The sequence below is a fragment of the Podarcis muralis genome, chromosome 9 (assembly GCF_964188315.1).
Source record: "Podarcis muralis chromosome 9, rPodMur119.hap1.1, whole genome shotgun sequence".
NCBI classification, from domain to species: Eukaryota; Metazoa; Chordata; class Lepidosauria; order Squamata; family Lacertidae; genus Podarcis; species Podarcis muralis.
Genome location: NC_135663.1, coordinates 45,651,218 through 45,674,614, shown reverse-complemented (window position 1 = coordinate 45,674,614; position 23,397 = coordinate 45,651,218). Strand labels below are relative to the sequence as shown.

Below are 23,397 nucleotides of genomic sequence, written 5' to 3'. Positions count from 1 at the left end.
TTAGGCATGAATTACTCACGATTCATTACCGCAGTCAGTGCTGCAAGAACAGCATCTCCGATAAGGCTCCTCAGTAAGTACATACTTTGTCGCTCGAACCAGAACCTCTGATTTTCCTTAGGTTGTTCGTATGATTTTGTGATAGGTAGCCGTATAGGTGTAGAAAGCAAGAGTCCAGCTGAGTTGACCTCCTTGCCACTTTATGTGGGCAGCATATAAATGAGCTCACTAAACTATCAGCCTATGTGGTTTGACAGAGCAATAACAGAAGGGCCAACACAGGCACCCTTATGCCCTAAACAATGCTCTGAGCCAGCCTTTACCAACCTGGGGGCCCTGCAGGTATCCAACTCCAACTCCCATCCGCCCCAGCCAGTACTGGGAGTTGTAGTCCAAAACAGCTGGGAGGGCCCCAGGTTGGGAAAGCCTGGCCTGAGCTATCAAAGGATCATTTGACAGTGTTGGAAGAGACCTGGTTCAACTCACTACTCAGTGCAGGTTCTACAACACAGGACGCAACTACAGCATTCCTATGACCATCCAACCACTGCTTAGCACCCCCAGCAAAGAGCCCATTACTTCCTCTGTCCCGCTGTTGTATGGCTTTTATCTTTAGGAAGTCTTCCTCTGTATACGGTGGTTCCCTGGGTTACAGACACTTCAGGTTACAGACTCTGCTAACCCAGAAATAGTACCTCGGGTTAAGAACTTTGCTTCAGGATGAGAACAGAAATCGCACAGCAGCAGCGGGAGGCCCCATTAGCTAAAGTGGTACCTCAGGTTAAGAACAGTTTCAGGTTAAGAACGGACCTCCAGAACGAATTAAGTTCTTAACCCGAGGTACCACTGTAACCAGTTGCTGAGAATAGTTGATGGGCAGAGTGCTGTTGCACTCATGCCTTGGTTGCTGACTTCCTGAAAACATCTGGTTAGCCACCCTGAGAACAGGAAGTTGGACTTGATGGGCCCGAATCAGCAGACGACTCTTCTGACATTCTCCTGCTCCTTAGCCCAAATCTGTATCCCTACAGTTTTCAACGATTGGTTGCCCTTCAGAGCAGCAGGGGACAAGTCTGTTCCATCTCCTGCAAGGCAGTTCTTTATATATTTGGAGACTGCTGCCATCGCCTTCACCTGATCTTCTCCACAAGATAAACATATACCCAGCTGTTTCATTGGTTGCTCACAGGACTTGGCTTCCTCCGCACCAGTGGAGCCCATAACACACTCTTTTCTGAATTGTTCCCCCACCCACCACTAGGGAGAGGTCATGGCTCATTCAAACACTTCATATGCAGAAGGCCCCGGCTTTCTACTGATGTTTGTAGAGGTTTCTTTTATATTTGAATGAGCTTCTTGGTTATACAGTTTTTCCATTTTTCTGCATTTTACTTTTGTTACCTGCCCAGACAGCCTGGGATAGAGTATGTAGGAAATCTAAATAAATAAAATGAGGAGGGGTTAAAAGGAAGCATCTGCTGATACAGGATCTTCAGTTTCATTCTTCTCTTTTTGCTTTTCTTTTACTTTAGCTGAATTAATGCAGAGGTCTCCTCCATCGCTGATTTCTCTGGCAGGAGGGGCACCAAACCCCAATACTTTCCCCTTCAAAACTGCTAGCATTACCATTGGAGATGGAACAACGGTTGAAATTGGGGAAGACTTGATGAAGAGAGCTCTCCAGTATTCAGCCTCTGCAGGGTATTTTACAGATTTCGTGGATCCAAGTAGCGTTTTTGAAATAGCAAGAGGAGGGTTGCAAATAAATCCTGGCCAGAGAGGCACAGTGTCCCATGCTCCTTTGTGCAAGTGCACAGAGTACCACCACAGGAACCCTCTTCCCTGTTGCTGGTGAAAATTTATACTAGTAGCAAGGGAACAGGGAAGCTTTTATGGAAGTGGCAGCTCTATGGGTAGGCCTTGGATAGGGTGTCCCTTGCACCTGAAGCAGCACCAGGCTGTAAGACAGTGGTGGCTAACATTTCTGGCCAGGCAGCTGCATCCATTCTTGTTCTTCCTCTCCCAATTGCTTGAGGCAAAAATATTTTCAACCAAGATCTAAAGTTAGATCAATAAAGGATGAGAATCTTGAAAGGGGACATGTAATACATTATTATGAGGAGTTTATTGATGCAACGGTTTGAAAGAGAAATGTTTGCTTAGCATTCCAGAGCTATTATCCTGGCTGAAGGATTTGCAGAAGAATCTTCACAACCCTCCAACTGTTGAGTATCAGCCTGAAAAGGGGCAAATGGAGTTGTGTGTCACCACCGGCAGTCAAGAAGGGTTGAGTAAAGTAAGACAAAAGCAATATATGTTGAAGGTTATGAGAATTATTCCGTTTTCCTCAATGCGGTGCATTGTTACCTTGCATTGCAAAGATTCAACTACTGGCTGGCAGATAAAACACACTAATATTGACATAATATCTTAGGATCCATACAGATGTACTTTTAATATGGTGTCAGCATAGTTCTTACCTCCTAAACGGTTAACTCAGCTTTACCTGAATTCTTATCTTCTAAGGATTCCTTTGCCAACTGAGGTTGCAGTCCTAACTCCACTTACTGGGGGCAAGCCCAGGTGAATCCAACAGGACTTAATTCTGAGTAGGCATGCTTAGGATCGCACTGTGGGAAGTCTGCCATGCCACTTTTCCAGACCTCTAGCTGAAGAAGATTAGATACATCTGACAAGAACAACCTGCATGTTTTCACAAGCAGGACAAATAGGACCTTTGGTGTGCGTGACTTGCATCTGGAAAATAGCACTGAGGGAAGTTTAAGTTCCCCTCTGCAGCACCATGACCCTGTTCCAGTTTTTGCCTGCTCCCTCCCTCCAGATCATGGGTCTCCTTCATCTCCTCTAATTTGGTCCCTGTGATTTGTTAACATCAGTGATTTTAATAGAGATTTTATTATTTTTCTCATTGGGTTGTTTTTTTTTTTTGGGGGGGGGGGGTAAGCCATCTTGAACTTCTTTGAAAATTAGGCAAGGCTCCATTTTCAGATATCCTAAAGGCAAGGGAAGAAGAACCAAAAGCAGCCAAACTGCCACATCTTTTGCTGGCAATAGTTCCTCTTCAACTCAGTATTAGCCTGCCTGTTTGATCCAAGCTGCTCTGTTCTCAGGGCTGGCCCTGCCATGGAGGTGGCACTTTAGGTGGAAAATATTGCAGGGCAGCAAGCCCTGTGTTGTGTGCATGTGCTGTGCAACTTGTCCTGCAGCCGCTTAACTAAGCCACTGCCTTGGGGTGCGCTGGAGTTTCAGTGGTCTGCTGAGCTTTTGAACCTCGAATGGGACTGGGAGGAGGCAATTTCTCACCCTTTCCTTCAGGCAGCAAAATGCCTTGGGCCAGCCCTGTCTGTCCTCCTCTTGACTCCACCCAGGCTTACAAACACCCAGGCAGAGGAGGAGGAGGAGAACAGTGATGGTGTCTGCAGCTACCCAAGTTAAGAACATCACCAGCATCATTTCTTATATGTAAAAGCACCAAAAATGTCCTAGGCACATCTGTAGTTAGATAAAAGTACACAAGCCCCATTCTCAGGAGGCTGTTCCCATTCCACATTGCTGTTTTTAGAGTAGAATTGCTGCATTTGACATCATAATCTATGCAGTTTTGAAACTGATAAAATTGTTCTTTATTAATTGTTCTTAATTAATAGGTTGCATGTAATTGCTGAACATGTACTGCTTTGGCCAGCAACCTGTGAAACAGGCAAAGTACACCATGAAATGAGCATTTTGTGCAATATAAATAAGGAGCTGCTTTCTGGCTTTTCGGTCCATTTTGTTGCCACTTATATTCTTAGGAGCACAAAATTGGACTGTGATAGCACAGTTGAGTAGGACTTTATGAGCCATAACTTTGCTATCCATTTAATTAGCATTCATTTGTAATGTGTTATGCAAGGTTGTTGTTTTTTTCCTGGCCTGGACATTATTGAAAGGGTGAATGTATATTTTTGAGGGTTCCCCCCCCTCCACAAATTTAGCCATAATTCACCCAACGAACAGTTCTCTACTTCCTATAATACTTTTTTTCCATCTTAGAATCAACTTTGGTCTACAAAATAGCTAACTCTTTACTACCATAAGGCACTTTCTGAAGAAGTAGAGAGAAATATTAATGGTACACAGAAAGTCTTGCAATAATATATGTTATATATTTTAAACATGTAGGTATTTGAAATGCTGATTAATCCTGGAGACACGGTCCTTTTAGATGCGCCCACCTATCCCGGGACACTGGCAGCTGTGAGTATTCCATCATTCTGGAAACCTATGACAGTGGCAAGTGCTGGTATAGTTCGGATCTTCACTTAAAAACAAGTGGGGTGGAATCTACACATATATTTAAAAAAAAACGCTGTGAAAATGCTTTTTGAGAAAACGTTTTTAAAAATATATTGAATTTTGCGTTAGCTCACTAGCACCATCTAGGGTCATATTTGCATAATGCACTTAAAACAGACTAAGACATTATATTAGCAGCTGTAAAGCTTGAGTCCTTGGTTTGACTCTGACTGCTGCTTAACAGCGGGCTAGAGAGGTTTTTTTAACCCTTTCCTGAACTCTAGATGCACGGGCCACATCTGCACTAACCTTTTAAAGCACAACGAAACCACATTGTAAAAGCCACAGCTTTGTAGTTTTGTTAAGGGTGCTGCGAGTTGTCCCTTTCTCCTCACAGAGCTACATTCCCAACAGACCCTGGGAAGAGGAATTGATTATTATTAAACCACTCCAGTAATTTTCATTGAGACGATAGCACATAGGATCAGGAGGTTTAACCCCATCATTGCTGCTATACTTCTTTTGAAAATCCTTCCAGCAGCTGTTATTGGCCTCTGGAGGGAGTCACCCATTCATCCCAATGGAAGATTTTCTTTCAGGCATAATTGCAACCACGGGGTGGTGGCGGCAGAATTTCATCACATTCACAGTGGGTTAATAAAGGTTAAACCTCCCCTTGCCACACACTGCAGTCCTAGTGAAATCTACCCCTTTGGCTGCTATTACTATTTTTAAAAACCCTGACATGGTTACTGGAGACACCATTAGACGATCCGCCATTAGACGATGGCGCTAACCCGGAAGTCCCCAGGCAGAGCAATTTCCCAGCCCTGGTCAGAGATGCTGGGGATTTCACCACAGACCTCCTGCCTGTGTCCACTTCCCATTGAACGCAGTAGAACCTACCGTATTTTTCGCTCTATGAGACACACTTTTCCCCTCCTAAAAAGTAAGGGGAAATGTGTGTGCGTCTTATGGAGTGAACGCAGGCTGCGCAGCTTTCGCTGAAGCCAGGAGAGCAAGAGGGATCGGTGCACACCAATCCTTCTTTCTCTCCTGGCTTCATGGATAGCTACCTGAAGCCTCCTGAGCGCAGCGCTCAGGAGGCTTCACGTTGCTTTCGCTGAAGCCAGGAGAGAAAGAGGGATCAATCCCTCTTGCGCTCCTGGCTTCACTTCACTGGAGAGGCGCTGCGCAGCTTTCCCTCTCTGCACAGCGCCCCTTCAGTGAAGTGGGAGAAGAAACAGAGCCCCTTCCGTTTCTCCTCCCGCTTTGCTGGAGAGGCACTGAGCAAAGAGGGAGAGAACTTTTTCTTTTCCTGTTTGCCTCCTCTAAAACTGGGTGCATCTTATGGTCGGGTGCGTCTATAAGAGCAAAAAATACGGTATTTCTGAGTAGATGTGCGCAGGCCTATGCTGTTAGCATCACATCTGGCTTCTCCACACATTCCTGTTCATGGGAGGGGATTGTGTGGCGATAACTAAACGGCGAGCTTTCATGTGCAAAAACTGGCTTTGCGGCTCTGTAGTTTTAAGCACGTGCCTCATGCGTTTAGATGAAATACAGTAATGTATAATAGCCGTAGATGCAGAGAAACGCTGGGATAAATCTTGTTCCTGTCAATATTACATACAACAGTTCAGCCTTCCCTGATTCTGCAAATCATTGTGGTGTCTGGATGATTTATGGTTCGACTTAGTGTGTTGTTGGCAATATTTTTTCATTATCCATTCCGGGGGGGGCCCAGTATAAAACTTAAATGCAGCTGCATTTCATTTATGGCCTAATAAATGAAGGGCTAGTTAGTGCAGAAAGAGAAATTGCAGACTCTTTATTTTAAACCTCAGCTATAACTGCCCACACCTTTGTATTTTCCTCTGGTTGCTCCATTAGCATTATTGAAATTTCAGGCCTGTTTCTGAATACCTTGCGTTTTGGAGCAATTATCCTTTCTTTTGTTGAGGCAAGTTATTTATGGTTCCGGCAGTTTCACCCGATCGGGAATGAGAGATAAGACTATGAGCTGCTCCTCACATTATGTGATAGAAAACCCAGCTTTGCTCCCAAACTTTACACTTAAGAGGAAACTGCGTCCGGTTCTGGGTCTCAGCTGTCTCTTACGTTTGTGTATCGCATTCTTAAGTTGTACATTTAAAAAGTGTTAAGTATACATCTATAATGGGTGCCAGAGGTGAGCAGGGCCAGAGGCAAAAGTGAATGAAGTAACGTGCAAATTTCACCTTTGCAGTATGGACACAGGTTTGTACACACAGTTGCCACACACCACTGTCTAACCTCCATCCAGACAAGCAAGAAGCATTAAAATTCAAGGTCATGTTCCAGACAGGCCCAAACTGTGGCCTAGGGAATGTTCTGAGGGCCAGATAGAGATGCCTAGAAGACCTGAGGTTCCCTGTGCCAATCTATAACATTTAAAGTGTGGCACAACCATACAAGCCAGGTTATGTGTGACAGTTGCGTCTCCATGTTGTTGCAATTGTTGGAAGGGATGCGATAAAACTCACAAAACCTGAAATGGGAACCTCTCCACATGAACTGCTTGGTGTGCTTTGTTTGTTTATATAGAGATTTTTATATGGTTGCTCTGGCATGTAAATCAACCCTTATGTTGTTTCTGTGTCTCACCCCTGTCTCATTTGTTTCATAGATGTTCTCATTACTACTGTGGTGGCGAGCTTGTTATTTTTAGTTATAAAAGCTTCCATTCTTGGGCATAGAAAAAAATTGGTGGTACAAGGTTCATTCCGAAACTGAGTACGACCAGACCGCAAATCAGTTGTATAGCAGGATATGCTAAAATGCTCAGAAAGGCCAGTAAGCATGCAGATTAGCTCTTCCGTGATACATGAACACATTTGGCTGCGGTTCTGTGCACATCTATTAGGAGTAAGCCCCACTGAACACAGCGAGACAGACTTTTCACCACTGCATAGCACCTTCAACTGTTCTAAATAGATCTCCTGTTTCTTGACGATCTCTGTCTATTCTCCCTCACAACACCTTATTCCAGGGATGCCCTCTCAGAATACATATGTAGCACCATCTCTATGTCTCTCCAATTGCTTCCTCAAAACACAATTTCTGTGATTCCCCTACTTCATTGTTTACACCCCATATGCAACAAAATCTCAGTAAGCTGCATTTGCTCACATAGGTCTCTTGTTGCCGCTGCTTTTCTCATTCCCACCACTCCACAGTAATATTTTAGAAGGGAAGCAGATGTGGGGGTGTGAAATGTTTTGTGTCTTTTTTGCTTAGGAAGTGTATTGCCATATACACTGATTTTTTTTTTTTTAAATGGACAAATGATTACAAAAGGTAAGCTAAAGATTAAGGTTTGGACCAACTTCTGCTCATGAACGGGTCAACAAGTTTTCAAGCTCCACAAAACCACAAAGTGCTACAAAGGATTTCTGCTTCTGCAAGAGAACTTCCCTTTTTCCTCCTCTCCCTGCTCACTCTCTGTGCCATCCACAAATCTGTGCCAGAAGGCTGAAGGAACCCCCAGAGCAGATTTAAACTCCTTGCTCTAGTGAAACTACTTCACAGGATGCCATCCTATTTTTTATGGTCTGTTCCATGTGATTTAAACCCTCGGTTTCACTATATACTTTATGGCAGGCATAGGCAAACTCCGGCTCGCCAGATGTTTGGCACTACAGTTCCCATCATCCCTGACTACTGCTTCTGTTAGCTAGGTATGAAGGGAATTGTCCCAAACATCTGGAGGGCTGGAGTTTGCCTCTGCCTGCTTTATGGTGTTCTCCTCCCCAACACCAAGTGTATATGCAGCAAACAGAGTGTGATACCCTGTGTGATCAAGCTGTGAAAAGATGGAGGAAAAGAGGGAAAATGTAAACCCGGAAAGGTGATCAGCTAGTCAAGAATGAGCTGTCAGTGATTCTTAATTAATCTGCTTTCTTAAAGATAGGCTTCCCTTACATGACAGCTGGTGGGATATGGGAATTAGGCAGTGTAAAGATCATTTTTTGATTGGCAGGGATGGGGAACCTGTGGCCCTTGAGAAATTTCTGGTCTTTGACCATGGTGGCTGGGGCTGATGGGTGTTGGAGTCCTACAGCATATGGAGGGCCACATGCTCCCAACCCCCAATTTATGGTAAATAGGCCCCATTAAAATACTGTAGCAAGAGTAGTTGCATGTGATGCAAAATGTCTTGCTTAAGTAAATGCTCTTCATTCTTGTTGTCTTCTATTATAAACCAGCTGAGGCCGTTGGGCTGCAACATTGTCAATGTTCCCAGTGACCAACATGGCATTATTCCAAAAGCCCTGAAAGAAGTTCTTTCCAGGTGGAGCCCAGAAGATGCCAAAAAACCTAACAGCAGCCTCCCCAAATTTCTCTACACAATTCCTAACGGTGGCAATCCTACTGGAGCCTCACTGACGACAGACCGCAAAAAAGATATCTATCAGGTATATTCATTAAATGCGCATTTAATGTCACTGCTCTAGCAAAAAAAAAAGTGGGGAAGGTGGTTTCACACATATCACACGGACCTGCTGGATATTATGTCTCAGGTACTAGCAAAATATTGACTAATAAAGAACATAGTGGAGAACAGACCTCTATATTACAGGGACTCTTGGGAGAGGTCAGTGGATTTTGGTACATTCTCTTCACAGAGATACAGAAATCTTCTCATCTGTAGTGGTTGGTGGGTGGAGAGGGACACTTAACTGATCTCCCATCCCTGGCATTGGGGGGCAGCAGAGAGATCAGTGCAGTGAATGCACTCATAGGAATGCCATATGCATTGGTTCCACCAATTGGTTCCACCAGGGCATTTGCACCAAGCCAATCTTCCTGCTGTCTTACCCCCTTCCTCTCAGTAAGCCACAACAGCAGCCGTGATGTGATGTCATGTCAGGAAAGCACTGCTGACCGCCGCTGCTGCTGCTAAGATCCATCTATGTGGAAATCAGACCCCAAATGAACCCTCCAAGACTTAATGTGATTTCTGAGAGTAATAAAAGTGGCAGTGCTGCCAGTAGATGTGTTGTTTGGTCATGATTGTAAACACATCAGTTTCTTAATTCTAGGAGAGTTCAACAAGGTACGTAATGTGTTTAAAGACTAGAATGCCTTGGGACTAGGTCATTTGAAGCCCAGCCACCACCACCACATCCATAAGAACTTGCCTGGGCCTGAAGATCAAACTGAGAAACGTCGTTCTCTGGCCTGCCATGTTAACCACGCTGGCAGGTGCAAGGGGCAGCGCCCTTTCAGCAGTGGCTCCACACTTGTGGATTTCCCTCTCCCAATAGCTGTGCTTGGTTCCCTCTCTTGTTGCCTTTAAACAGTCCCTAAAAACTTTTCTTTTTCCAATAGTTGTATTGATCTTATTGCTGACCCCTCCCCCATATATGCTTTTAATCCGTTACATACATATACACACACACACACACACACACACACACACACACACACACACACACACTTGTTCAGTTGTTTTTGGTTTTAACATGTTTATTGTAAATTGCCTGGTGATGGATCATCCTCAAAGATGGGACAGAAATATATGAAATGCATGTTCTGTGGCGCCAATGTGGTTGAGATGTAAAAAGGGTTTTCTTTCCCTCTTTTAAGTTCCATATTTATGTACTCTAGCAAATACAATTTTTAGAAGAAATCTGTTGCATGTGGCTAATGACTTGCCCAATTAACAGATATACTTTTAAATCTGTGATTAAAGCATTAAACACACTCATTTAGAGTCTGGCATACTGCACTCTGATCCTCCTCACTTCCAGCCACTCGAGCCTGAAAGCGTATATGGATTGCTGCTACCCAGACCAATTTTCTTAATTAGCTTCCATGGAAAGTGCTAACCTGCATCCATATGCTTTTGCATGCCCTCTCTCCATTGGAATTAATTAGAATCCCAGCATTTTCAAGAGATGCGGGTGCATGTGAGAATGCACACAGATCTTAGGATCAGGGCAAAAATCTCCACTGCTTATTCATAATTCCATTTGAAACAAAGTTTGGATTCACCTGACACACCTGAAGACTACTTTGTGTGATGGTGTAATGGCTTAAAGGGGAACCATTTGGGGAACAGAATGTTTCTGATTTGATTAAATATTTTATTGCACGTATGTGTCAGTGGGTTGTTGTTCCCTCCCCCCTTTCAGCTTGCAAGACAATATGATTTCCTCATAATAGAAGATGATCCATATTACTTCCTTCAGTTTGATAAGGTGAGTTTTCAATTCTGCTATGCGCTAGCATAGATTTTGCTATCTCTTCTAACTTGCATCCTGCTGATACCACATTACTGATTGTATTTTGAAATGATATTTCCCTATTCTTTCCCCACTAAGCGGAAAGTTATGTTCTCATCATGGCATTTGCAAAAGTGCAAAAATAAAAGGATGTCATGTGCCTCATTTTTGGAAGTAGGGATGGACAGATCAGTCCATTTCTGGTTCATATCAGCTTAACATACATTTATTCATGAGCCTGTTCCATCTTGTTTACACATCAATAAACATTTTTTGAAATGCACAAATTCACGTTCTTGAGCCTTTTTATTTTGTATACAAAATACACATATTTTCACCCGTGGATGACAGAGGTCTTGAAGTGGGCAGTACAGCTATTCCTGCAGCTCACAGACAGAAACACTCAGAACTCGTGACAGAATACTTAGCTCCTTCCTTCCTGTTGAGGCTCAGACCATTTCCTGTCTAAGCTTAGAGCACATCCTGTTTGGGATCTCTCTCTACCTCTTCTTCCTCAGTTCCTCTTCTCCTTATCCTTCACTTTTTTGCCTCCTCTGGTCCCCTTCCTTTCTCTCTTCATCATTTGTGTCTTTTGCCTTTTCCTTACCTATCTATCCTATTAGATAGATAGATGATAGATTAGATAGATGATAGATAGATAGTTATAGATAGATGATAGATAGATAGATAGATAGATAGATAGATAGATAGATAGATGATAGATAGATAGATAGATAGATAGATAGATAGATAGATAGATAGATAGATAGATAGATAGATGATAGAGAGAGAGAGAGAGAGAGATGATAGATAGATAGATAGATAGATAGATAGATAGATGATAGATAGATAGATAGATAGATAGATAGATAGATAGATAGATAGATATACAGACAGACAGACAGGCATCATCCCTCTGTTGCCTTTATCCTCCACCCAGCTGACAGAAAGGGCTTCAGTCTTCCAACTAGCTCTCCTGCATGGGTAAAACTTGTCCATCCTCGTGTTCCAAAGTGGTTTCTAGCAACAAAAAGCCCATGGCTTGGTGGTATTTGCAGTCAGTGCCCAGTCATTTGGGATTTTCTCACCATTGGCACAACCCTTATTTTTGGCTCCTGACAACTGGAAAGAAGAAATCTCCAACCATATACTGAATTCAATGGCTCTGGCAAGTGGTGAAAAGCAAAATGGCCATAGTAGCAGCTGGGAAATGCCGTCACTTCAAACGTTGCCATTTCTCATGCAGACAAACAAGATGCTTTCTGACAATGAAGGCATGAGAAAGAATGTGGGACTCTGACATCAGGGGCATGTCTGTGTTGCTGCATAAATAGGTTAAAAACTGTGTACGTTTTAAGAGTTGGAGCCAACTAATTTTTTCTTGGAGTAGAGTCATTGAAATGAATAAACTTAAGCTAGTAATGATCTATTCATTTCAATGGGCCTACTTTTAGTAGAACTAACCTTCCACAATGTATTATACACCCCTCTTATACTTCTGCTTATAAAGCACTGGAATTCTTGTGTTAACTTTTACTAACTAACCTTTGTGTTCTTTCCACAAGCCTTGGGCACCAACATTTCTTTCCATGGATATTGATGGTCGAGTTATCAGGACAGACTCTTTCTCTAAGATCCTCTCATCTGGGTAATATCGGTTTTTCCTTTCTTGACCATATGCCCCAAAATGGAAATGCAATGATGTGGGTTCTGAGCTTGGGTTTTCCAGCCACAGACTGCAGAAAGAACCTTAAACTATTGGTATAACCATAGGGGATGCGGGTGGCGCTGTGGGTTAAACCACAGAGCCTAGGACTTGCCGATCAGAAGGTCGGCGGTTCGAATCCCCGCAACGGGGTGAGCTCCCGTTGCTCGTCCCTGCTCCTGCCAACCTAGCAGTTCGAAAGCACGTCAGTGTGCAAGTAGATAAATAGGTACTGCTCTGGCAGGAAGGTAAACGGCGTTTCCGTGCGCTGCTCTGGTTTGCCAGAAGCGGCTTAGTCATGTTGGCCACATGACCCGGAAGCTGTACGCTGGCTCCCTCGGCCAATAAAGCGAGATGAGTGCCGCAACTCCAGAGTCGGCTACGACTGGACCTAATGGTCAGGGGTCCCTTTACCTTTATAACCATAAAAGAAAGACTGCTTCTTGCCTTCCCCATTAATTTTATTTCACTTACTCCCCCCCCCCATCTGCCACTCTGTCCTCCCTCTTGTCAGTTACTGAGAACTAGATTCTGCTCTTTTCTAGAGAGTGCAAGTACAGCAAATGCTAAGCATTCACCTGAGCTGTCAAAAGTTCCTTAGCTATAGGTGCTTGAACTCCTAGGTTCTTCTCCAGTTTCTGTAGTATTGTCTCGTTTTCCTTCTACTTCCTCTCTCATAATTCTCTTCTATGTATTGAAAGTCACGATAAATGTCAGGAGCAAAGGAAGATATTCCAGCACAAATGCATTGAATTGTAATTACATATTTAAATGATGAAATGTTACAATTTGAATTAATTGTTGTTTTTTTACATAGACTAAGGATAGGGTTTCTAACTGGTCCCAAGCCTCTCATCGACAGAGTTATTCTCCATATTCAGGTTTCCACAATGCATACCAGTACTTTCACGCAGGTAAAAGCCAACAAGGTTTCTAAAAGTATATGCAACAACTGTGGAAAGCGTCATTGTAACAACATGAGGGTTGGGGCAGCTCCTGGGGTGCAGATTTGTGGGGTGCATTGGGAGAGAGGGGGGACTATTCCATTGTGCAATTGTGCAAGCAGAAATCCTTACGCTGACCGAACATTCACATTGCACAAATTGGATACCAACCAATGAGAAAACCATTATGTAAAATTGTCCACCTTTTTTGTAATTTCAGCATAATTTTCACAAAGTTTGCACATGCGTGTGTGTAGATAAATAAGTGTAATTGTCACGTATTAGCACTACTTTTAATTTATTATTAAAAGTAATTATGAATTAAGAGGGTTGAGTTTAATTTAAAAAGACCTTTTAAACGTTTGGAATCTGTGGTATTAATTAACAACACAGAATGTTATGGGAACTAGAGCTTTTTGCAACTAGCCCCTTGTCGATTCAATTTCTATTCCTTTGAGTTAGCAGCATAATTGAGAAGGGTGGAAAGGGAAATGGCAACACACAAGGGAGCGGTACATGCAGTCTCTGCTTCTGGGCAAATGAACACTGCTTAAAACTTATACGGCAGCACTGGGCCTAATCACTTTGACAGGGTTATTCTGTAGTTGTGGAACACCTTAAGAACTGGGCATACAGATTTATAGAGATCAAAAACCTTGGAGAGAGATAAGAATAGCTGTATCAGGCTAACAGGCTCACCATGCTGGCTTTAATCTCTGTAATATAATGTTGTTCGGAGTTATGTAGTTTTATTGGTGTGAGCCTCCCTGAGCTCCACTTGGGAAAGAAGGGTGAGCCATAAATGTGAAGCAATAAATAACTAAATAATAAATTAAAGAGGTTAAAGGGAATATTGGATGTAATCTTACGTAACTTCCCTGACAGTAAGGCCCACTGGATTTACTTCTGAGTAAACTGGCAAAGGATTTCACTGCACGGCATGCAGGTTTTCTAATATCTAGGCATTCTAGCTTGTTTATTAGTCTCTGTTTGATGAGATATTTACTCTAAGCTTTACTTCCATAGCTTATGATAGCCCAGCTTCTTCAACAGTGGGGACAAAAAGGTTTCCTGGACCACGTAGATGGGTAATGCATGTATATTTTACATTACTATGTTGTTGTCATTTTGTTTTCACGTTGGGCTATTTTCCAGTAGCCCAAGGCTCCATGCTTAAGACTTTCAAGGAAACATGATTAGAATCAGGCTTCTACTTCTAACATTATCAGACAGAACTGCTGCATTTTTTATACCAGGCAGGGCTGTACATCATGACCTTTGGAACGAGGGCAAGAAATAAGCCACTCCATGAGTGGCTAATTATAAACTTAAGGAACCGTGGAACTGCCAAGAAGGCTAGGGATGTTAAGACAGCTAGTGTCATCCAGTTTGCCTCACAAAGCAATTTGTGTGCAGTGTCTAGCGCAGGCAAATAATTACTTCATTGGTCCTACTTTCTGTATTTTGTGCATCGAAGAGCATATACTCCAGTAGCTGTGTTGCGAGACCAGCTTCATTTGGCTCTTCCTTTCTATCTATCCATGAATTTCCATTAGAGCTGGCCAGGTCAAGAGCTTTGTAACTCCAGGAACTGACGGTGTCCTCCAACTTCTGCATTCTTTCCCCCCCTTCCTTTTATGTCATGTCTTTTTAAATTGTAAGTTTATTTGCGGGCAAGGTTGCCTTTTTTGTTACTGTTTTTATTAATCTTACATAGGCTGCCATGGGAACCTTTTTTTGCTGAAGAGGAAGATAAAAATACTTAAATAACATAAAACTTCCATGGAAACATAAAACATGTACAGTGGTACCTCAGGTTACATACGCTTCAGGTTACACACTCCACTAAGCCAGAAATAGTGCTTCAGGTTAAGAACTTTGCTTCAGGATAAGAACAGAAATTGGGCTTCGGCAGCGCGGCGGCAGCAGCAGGCCCCATTAGCTAAAGTGGTGCTTCAGGTTAAGAACAGTTTCAGGTTAAGTACGGACCTCCAGAACGAATTAAGTACTTAACCCGAGGTACCACTGTATTATTTTACAACTGGCCAATTAATAGTACCATTGGAAGAGCCTCACCTTGCCCCAGTACAGACACACACACTTGTTAATAGCATACTATAGTGAGAAGCATATGTAGGGACCTACCAGGGATGGGGGTGGAGTGTGAGCACAGTATTACATGGCGCCAGTATTTGCATACTTAATGCTATGAACATTAAACATTCAAAACGGTGATGTGTACCTATGCGCTATTTACATCTATTGAAATCTATGGCACCAAAGAGGATATGCATACACAAAGACCAGCCATGTAGTTTTAACATATGTGCCCCATGAGGACTCTCTACATGTCACTCACCACTGGATTTAGGGATTTTTCTCTAAATCACCACTATCTCCCACCTGCCTGCCCCTAAAAAGCACTGACAAGAAATTTCATTTTGTGTGATAAGCCACTGCACGCAGATGAATGGCGAGGGACTAAAACCAGCTTCCACATTGCAGTCGCCATTTTGTGTACACTCCAGCCCTCGGTTTGTAACAGATTTCTGTTTCATTTATAAACTCGTACTCTTCGTTTTTGCCATCAGAGTTTTAATGATGCAAAAGTTCTCTTGTTGAAATGGCTTTTCCCCCAATGATGTTTGTATTCCAGTGTGGTGGACTTTTACAAAAAGCAGCGGGATGTGATGCTTGTGGCAGCAGATAAGTGGCTAAAAGGTTTGAAGACAAGAGTAATATTTGAACTGTAAACCAATTGTTTTGTTCCTGTATGTGCCATTCAGGGCCGGATTTAGGTTTGATGAGCCCCTAAGCTACTGAAGGTAATGGGGCCCTTTATACACCCAGCTGTCCTTTGTCAACAACAAATTATCACTGGTTTTTGTGTTGAATATATGCTATATGGTAATTTATGGACCTAATAGGTATCTAAAGCCATTTGCACATAACAAAATATGTATTTTATCAAAGTAATTGATATAGAAATGAGCAAACCAGTGATATTTTAGGGAGCAGGCTAGCAGGCGGGGCCCATTACTTACATCATAGGTGCCTACACAACACAAAACACTGTTGCTGTATGTAGGTTTTATTTTATTTGTTTTTTAGCTTAAATTTTGGAAATGTGCATCCAGGTTTTTTCCCTTTAAATTTTTTGGGGGGGCCCCAAGAGAGTGGGGCCCCAAGCTATAGCTTGCTTAGCTTATACGTAAATCCCGCACTGATGCCATTGGTAGGGGAACCTCAGACCTGGGGGCTGGATATGTTCCAGGCCACACTCCTCCGCAGCCCTTTTTGCACCTTCATCGGGTGTTTATACCTGGCTGGAATGTGTCCTTCAACTCTGATAATGCCTCTTTCATTCCCTGGAGGTGGGATAGGAAAAAGTGTGTGAGTGTATTAGCCTACTGTACAGCGTTGTACTAGCCTATGGTAGAATTTATATCCATTGCCCTGCCCACTTTTGCCTCATGTCCCATCCTTAGTGTCATGTGGCCCTTACAAGATTGCCCAGAAGGGAATGTGGCCCTCAGGCAGGAAAAAAAGTCCCTCACCTGTCAGGGAACTGCCATCGGAACAGGGACAGGAAACAGAGGGGCAGTCATGTTACAGGGAGCCTCCGAAAATCTTGCGAAGCAGTTCTTCTTCCGGTGATGAGGAAAGCCCCACCTCCAGTGGGGAAGAGGTAAAAGGACCTGAGGATGCTGCGGGGAGCCTTAGCACTGCTCCTGGCCAAGCTGGCCAGGAGGGAAGCATGCCCCTTCCGTCGCCCACCCTGCACAGAGGTCTAAGGTGCAAAGAGGGAAGGAAAAGGCTGGAAGTAATGAGACTTTTATGTTGGGGGAGATCCAGGAAACAACCACTCCCGGATTCTGCTAGTGATTGAGGCAGACATGAACTTGTGGCTCTGCACTGTAAATAGTTTGCACTACCACTGCCATCTGACATCACCCTTTCTATATGTGATAGAGGTGTATTGCCAGAAGGAAGGTAACACAGGGTGGAAGTCCATAATTTCCCTCATTTGTTCAGAGAAGTACATAAGATGTGCACAGCAGATGGCTTAAGAGCAGCTCATAAGTCTTACAGTAAATCATCACAGAACGTAAAAGAAACCCAAACTTGTTAAAGAAGAAAAGTTTCGTTATGGCACGAAAGTTATGTTCTTACATCTTTCCTTTCCCTGACTGTTTCTCTCTGTCTCTTAAGGCCTAGCAGACTGGCATTCACCTGCAGCTGGAATGTTTCTATGGATGAAAATCAAGGGAGTTTCTGATACACAAGAGTTGATAATGAAGAAAGCTTTGGAGAAACAAGTATGAAAAATCTATACTATCCTAGGCCTAAAATAATGTTGGGAGAGAGGGAATAGTTTTAACAGTGTCTAATATTGGAAGAGGCAGAATAAGCTTATGAACTGAACATGAAAGATTTGTCTCTAGGTGCTGCTGGTTCCTGGAAGAGCGTTTAACATTAACAGCTCCGATCCCAGCTCTTACGTCAGAGCTTCCTTCTCGCTTTCTTCTCCAAGCCAGATTGATCAGGTGAGTGCAGTCTTGCTGTGCCTGCCAGCTTGTCAACTCTTTGGTCAGATTTGCCTCCTGTCATCATTGTCACTAGGGCCAGACTCCCCTGAGGTCTGTGGAGACTTGGCCCTTCAGAGAGAGGAAGGGTTGGGAGCTGACATTTGGGAACAGTGGCCAAGGGTTTGACCTTCAAAGGAAGGAGCTCAAAGCATTCCTGTTTGGTGTAGGAATGTTGCCAAATCAGGTAATTTAGAAATAAAGCAGTAAGGTCCCTATCCAATCAAAATCATGCCACAGAAGGTCTGTATACACCTCCTATATCTAGCTCTGGACCATGAGAGATAGAGATGGGGAGGTATGGAAAGTGCACATCTTCCCATTCCTTGGAATGCCCATGTAATGCCCTCACATGTGCTCATGAGCCAAAATAGGCAGAAGAGAAAGAATAAATAGGGCCTTGTTGAGACTTGTGTGGCAGACCCTGAACCCACACTTGAATGGCTCCAATCCTAACCAGTTATCATTCTTATTTATTATTGCAGGGTTTTCAGAGGTTGGCTGAGCTCATCAAAGAAGCCTTATGATTTTACCAAACGAAAAATCCTTGATAAGCTAAAGAATCTACGGTAGAAACTCCGGCTTTTTCAAACACACTGGGGTTTCCCAACTGTCCACAGCAGGGAGAACCATTGTGGGGGACCTCCAGATGTTGTTTGACTATAACTCCCATCAGCTCCAGTCACCATAGCTCCTTGGATGATGGGAGTTGTAGTGCAACATTTGGCGGGCATCCCATTGGCTATCTGTGGTCTGCAGAGTATGCTATGATGTAAAATGCACACCTTTCCCCTCATGGTGGTGGTGCTGTTTTCAGGTTGTCCATAGCAGATCATAAGGTGGGGCTGCAGTATTCACCTGAGCTTCATCCAACGGAGTCGCTGCAGAGAGCGGGAGGGATACAGTGGCAAGGTTGGTGCAGTGTAAATTTTCCAGTGGAGCCAATTCACCATACCAACCTGGCCACTGTCACACAAACCTCCCTCTCTTCATCCCAGTGTGCTGCAGTGACTCAGTCAGACAGAGGACAGGGGAGCAGCACTCCTAAAGTATCACATCAGCTGCTCGAGGCTGTATATTGACATCTTGGAATGTTGGTTAGAAGAGTTTGGATTTGATATCCCGCTTTATCACTACCTGAAGGAGTCTCAAAGCGGCTAACATTCTCCTTTCCCTTCCTCCCTCACAACAAACACTCTGTGAGGTGAGTGGCGCTGAGAGACTTCAAAGAAGTGTGACTAGCCCAAGGTCACCCAGAAGCTGCATGTGGAGGAGCGGAGATGTGAACCCGGTTCCCCAGATTACGAGTCTACCGCTCTTAACCACTACACCACACTGGCTCTTGTTATTCAGGAAGATCTAAATTAAGCTGTGGCGGAAGTGTTGCCCTCAATGAGCCTTGCTAATTTTTGCTAGATTGAAATAGTTTATAAAACAACACCCCCTTTTGTGTATCAACATGTTTTCCCCAGATTTTAATGAGAAATTATTTTTAAACCATTATAGCCCACAAACTTCAGTAGAGGTGCCCTGCATCTTCTCTATCTCTCATCCACTGACAAAGAAAAGAGTCTGAGAGTAATAAGGAGAGAAGTAGCAGGAGCTGCCAAGAAGCGTAGCTGCAGCCACCATTTCATGGCATCCTCCCAGAATTTACATTCAACTGATCAAATACCCATTTCCAAATAAATAGCTGCGCTCTCCATGCAGAATGGCAAACCTGATATCTGTCTAAGGAAAGCAAGAAGATTGAACTCTTTCCACTTGGCAGTGAATCCCTGAAATCCAAATGGGAATGGCAAAAGTAAGTTGGGCCAAGGACTTTCTTTATGAGTAAACATGTAAAGGATTACACTATAAATTATATCAGTGGTTCTCACTGGTGTGGCAGGAGAGGATGGCAAGTGTTGCGGGAAGATTCAAGGACGATCAAAGAAACATTTAAACATTTAAGTATGGTATAGTATACAGTACTATCAAAATAATTTGTTTAAATAATTTGTTTATTATTTATATTTGCAGATTATGGATAGATATTTTTTTCAAAATCAAGCAGTGTTAGAAGTTGTTACTTTTTGTTTTCCAATGTATTTCTTATCAATAAAAATTTCAGTGTGTTATGAGCAATTTTTTATTCTGACCCAGACAAAAAAAGTTTGAGATCCATTGAACTACAAAAATGAAGATGAAAGCTACTTCTGCTAACCACATGATACAGATTACAGTAATGATAGCCATCATATTTGTCCCTCTTTCTGTTCAGTTTTTTTACATAATATATAACCACCGTGCTAAAAGTATTTCTCAATGTTACTAGTTTTTTGATGATAATATATATGATGGCCACACTACTAAAATGATTTGTCAGTTGCCAAGAACAAATGGTCCTTACTACTCAACACAGATTGACATTGTTTATTTTCTGATGTTCCAGAAGCGCCTGTGAGTTTGTCTCATGGTTGTTGTTTTTAATAAAAAGTTTAATATTAACTCTGAAAAGGGAAAAGTCGCTTCTCTTGGTAGAATATCTAAGGCCTTTATGAAGCATTTATGATCACATGATTAAGTGGATTGATTATATCTGTTATCTGGGAGGTTGCTTTCCTGAAATCTGCAATTGGAAAGTAAATGTTCAGCATGTTAGACTGAAGGCGGAACAGGCAACCAGTGGGGTCCTAAAGTTCTTTCCTAATATCGAAGTCCTCAAACAATCTCTGACTGTTTTAACTGATTTTAATACTGTATTTTTCATTGCTATAACCAGCCCTGAGACCTTATGGTGAAGGGTGAGTGAGAAATATAAAAACAATAATTAACTGATCATGGTTTAAAGTGCAACCTTGGGGCCCCTCTGATCTCAACTGATCTGCAAAATTCTCAGAAAAGAATCCTTAGAGCAATTATGGGTGCCCCTAAAATATTCATTGGATTCTTCTCCTATAGACTTGGGAATCCATTTATTCTTGCATTTTCAATTATTGGATTAGAATTCTTTCAAAGGAAGCAAAGAGAGACTCAGTTTTGTTGCTAAGAGCAGAATCTTCTCAGTCTACTGAAAGAATTGTCTTGACTGACTACATCTGGGAAGCTTGTGCTGATTCATAAATGTTATTTTCTAGGCAGGGGCAGACAGAGGACATAGTCAACTAGCGGTAGTTAAAAAAAATATTTTAAAAGTGAATAAAATAGGTCTTGGCACAGACCGAACTGTCTGTGTTATCAAACGTCAAATCAACCCCACTGGTATTACTGACCGTAAAAAGTATTTTACTGACATTATAAATTTCCCTTTATGGAAGGCTCTGATCCTTCTCAGGTTCCAAAAGAAGCTTTCTGCAATTTGAAATACAGTGGTGCCTCGCAAGACGAAATTAATTCGTTCCGCAAGTTTTTTTCTTGCGAGTTTTTCGTCTTGCGATGCACGGTTTCCCATAGGAATGCATTGAAAATCAATTAATGCGTTCCAAGGGAAACCGCCTTCAGACCAGGTCCGGGGACAGTCTCTCCCCCGACCTCTTCTGAAGGCTGGGGGGGGGGACAAGGGCTTCTGAAGGCTGGGGGGGGCTGGGGGGGAACAAGGGCTTCGCTGCCGACCCCCAGCATTTTAAAATCTCACCGGGACACGGGGAGATTTTAAAATGCTGGGGGTCGGCAGCGAATGCTTCGCTGATCCCGGGACGGCAGGCAGATCTGCACCGCCATCCAGAGCGGGGCGGGACTTAGCGCCCCACTCGGGATGGCGGCACAGATCTGCCTGCAGTCCCGGGACGGCAGACAGCTCTGCGCTGGCATCCAGAGCGGGGCGGGACTTAGCGCCCCGCTCGGGATGGCGGCACAGATCTGCCTGCAGTCCCGGGACGGCAGACAGCTCTGCGCTGGCATCCAGAGCGGGGCGGGACTTAGCGCCCCGCTCGGGATGGTGGCGCAGATCTGCCTGCAATCCCGCGACTGCAGGCAGCTTTGCGCGGCCATCTGGAGCGGGGCGGGCTTCGCCCCCGGCTCCCAATGGCCGCGCAGAGCTGCGCTGATCCCGGGACGGCAGACAGCTCTGCGCCGCCATCCCGAGCGGGGCGGGACTTAGCACCCCGCTCGGGATGGTGGCGCAGATCTGCCTGCAATCCCGCGACTGCAGGCAGCTTTGCGCGGCTATCTGGAGCGGGGCGGGCTTCGCCCCCGGCTCCCGATGGCCGCGCAGAGCTGCGCTGATCCCGGGACGGCAGACAGCTCTGCGCCGCCATCCCGAGCGGGGCGGGACTTCTCTGCTGTCCCGGGGAGATTTTAAAATGCTGGGGGTCGGCAGCGAACGCTTCGCTCCCGCCCGCCAGCATTTTAAGATCGCCCGGGGCAGTGGAGAAGTCTCCGCTGTCCCGGGAAGGCAGGCGGGGGGGAGCAAAGACTTTTGCCCCCCGCCGGCCTTCAGAAGAGGTCCAGGACCTCTTCTGAAGGCCGGCTGTGGGCGAAAGTCTTTGCTCCCGACCGCCAGCAATTTAAAACAGGTCCCCGGAGATTTCCCTATGGGCTTTCGTCTTGCGAAGCAAGCCCATAGGGAAATTCGTCTTGCGAAGCGCCTCCGAAACAGAAAACCCTTTCGTCTTGCGGGTTTTCCGTCTTGCGAGGCATTCGTCTTGCGGGGTACCACTGTAATCATTATGGGGGCATTCCTTTTAACTAATGAGAAGGATGGAGCAGAAAATTTAGCTAAAATCGCACAAGCTGATAACCTGCAACATTTACTTTCTGACACTGTTTTGGGGTGGAATCTGCAAATATTTCTACTAGAAACTATATGTATTGAACTGAAAATGTGCCTTTGCAACAAAGTTTGCTCCTCATTATTTTTCCTGAGCTTGTAGTGGATAGTTTTATTGACAGATGATAGCATAGATTGCATGCTATGTTTTTATCAAATTATTGGGGTTTGGTTATTATTATTTGTAGCCCTTAATTAATAACAATACTTTGAGGGTATTGTGCTATCTAATTTTGTGTTTTTATATTGTAAGCTGCCCTGTGATCTTTGAATGAAGGGCGGTGTAGAAATTTTTAAGAATAATACTAAATAAATTATTATGTTATCAAAATGCACCCTGCATATAGCAATATTGAACTTAAGACTAAAGAACTGGATCTGTTTTAAACTGATCTCATTTTGTAATCTCCCTTTCATGGGCTGAATCGTTACAACAGTTGTATCCCATAAAAAGAGAATAAAGCTTCGAAATGATAAACATTGTGTGTATTTGTATGACATTTTTGGCCTGCAAAATGCCAGCTTGATAGGAAGATAATATGATCAGAAATTCACCCAGCACAAGTGATTCTGCTGGTGGATGGTGGCTCAAGAGCTTCCCATTCCAAATGGTGGCCGCTGAAAGCTCTCTCAAAAGGCCAGGGAGGAGAACAGCAACTCATAAAGCATGAGGGGATGCTCTGAGACGTTGTTGCCTCTCCTCCGGCATGCAATCTCCACTTGTGCCAGAGGGTTGGATCTCGCCCAGTGTTCTTTGGCATGATCTGCAAACTTTACTTTTAATGCTAAGAGTGAAACCCCACATTCTAAATGTGATCTGCACTGAAGAAAATGCCTTGGGACA

The 23,397-nt window shown here is 43.7% G+C and overlaps 1 protein-coding gene across 1 annotated transcript; it reads left to right on the top strand.

Moving 5' to 3' along the window:
* LOC114604287 (kynurenine/alpha-aminoadipate aminotransferase, mitochondrial) lies at positions 1–20,302 on the top strand. The gene is made up of 13 exons (XM_028744292.2): positions 1–73; positions 1,533–1,701; positions 2,164–2,296; positions 4,186–4,260; positions 8,547–8,756; positions 10,479–10,544; positions 12,134–12,216; positions 13,091–13,187; positions 14,244–14,305; positions 15,874–15,938; positions 17,430–17,536; positions 17,663–17,764; positions 18,289–20,302. Exons 1-13 carry the CDS (start codon positions 7–9, stop codon positions 18,328–18,330), a joined length of 1,278 nt encoding a protein of 425 aa, XP_028600125.2. The 5' UTR covers positions 1–6; the 3' UTR covers positions 18,331–20,302.
* The last annotated feature ends 3,095 nt before the right edge of the window (positions 20,303–23,397 follow it).

Coding starts and splice junctions, on each gene's coding strand:
- LOC114604287 (XM_028744292.2), top strand. CDS start 7: ATGAATTACTCACGATTCATTACCGCAGTCAGTGCTGCAAGAACAGCA. Junction 2,297..4,185: donor GTCAAGAAGGGTTGAGTAAA/GTAAGACAAAAG, acceptor TTAAACATGTAG/GTATTTGAAATGCTGATTAA. Junction 4,261..8,546: donor ATCCCGGGACACTGGCAGCT/GTGAGTATTCCA, acceptor ATTATAAACCAG/CTGAGGCCGTTGGGCTGCAA.